General features: G+C 41.8%; 1 protein-coding gene across 1 annotated transcript in view; it reads left to right on the forward strand.

Annotated features, from left to right (window-relative positions):
* The first annotated feature begins 96 nt into the window (after positions 1–96).
* Positions 97–1,062, forward strand: part of spring1 (SREBF pathway regulator in golgi 1) — a 4,734-nt gene continuing 3,768 nt past the window's right edge. Inside the window, exon 1 of the mRNA XM_014034502.1 lies at positions 97–738. Within this exon, the coding sequence (XP_013889956.1) occupies positions 643–738 (96 nt within the window). The 5' untranslated portion in view covers positions 97–642. The remainder of the gene's footprint in view (positions 739–1,062) is intronic.

The raw sequence follows: 1,062 nt of genomic DNA on the forward strand, positions 1-1,062 counted from the left end.
CAGTAAGAGTTATAAGGAAGAATGACAGTAAAGACCCTATGTGAATCGATTATTATATGTTACAACGGCCTGCCAAACATGATCCTGCTTCCTAACTGACCACTTCCGTGTGGGAATGTCGTGTTGTTGTTGTTGTTTCATGTTACAGGTCAGCTGGAAACGTCGCGCCATTCGCTTGTTAAATGTTATTGTTAATATTACAGACTTGTGTTATTCAGAGGACACAAAACTGGAGTCTCTAAACAGCGTTGTAGCATGTTAGCATTGTTTCATTAGTGTCCGGTGAAGGCTAACGACAGCTAATAGCTAGCAGGCTAACAAAGCAGGCTTTTTACGATGAAGCATTGCTAGCTTACATGTCCACTCCCTTTAGCCATACGATAAATACATTCACTGCTACTTATAACGATATCGTCGGTTTTAACTCGTTTTAATACAATAAAAGCGCAATATGGGGTAGCTAAAGTCTATGGATGTTGCACGCGTTGACAGTTCATGTTTTGGACTCTGACAGTCATCTCGGGCTGGTTACACACACCGCTTCAATCATATTATTCCACGGAGCTGAAGATAGTCAGGGGGGCTTAACTTAATGCTTGAGTAGATTTAATGTTTTGACTGCATTAACCCAAGAGTCATGATATGATGGTGCTGCGGAGGTTACTGAGGAAGCGCTGGGTGTTGGGGGTCGTCTTTGGATTGTCCCTCATTTACTTCCTGACCAGCACTCTAAAACAGGTACACACACACACACACGCACGCACGCACGCACGCACACACACACACACACATCTTTGTATTTGCATCAAACTGAGGACATTACATTGACTTCCATTCATTTTTGTAACTGTATTTATGCCTAACCCAGATATTTTCCCTAAAATTAACCATTACTGGTCTATAGTGAACCTTAACCAAAATTTATTTCACACCATGCCTCTAAACCTAACTAGTAAAGCACAGCAGAGCTGCAAACAAAGTGARGACATTGAAGAGGTCCTCACTTTACATCAAAGACCTCATTTTGATAGTAACTATGGCGCAAATGGGCCTCACTCTGTA

Source organism: Austrofundulus limnaeus, unplaced genomic scaffold (assembly GCF_001266775.1).
Source record: "Austrofundulus limnaeus strain Quisiro unplaced genomic scaffold, Austrofundulus_limnaeus-1.0 Scaffold2143, whole genome shotgun sequence".
NCBI lineage: Eukaryota > Metazoa > Chordata > Actinopteri > Cyprinodontiformes > Rivulidae > Austrofundulus > Austrofundulus limnaeus.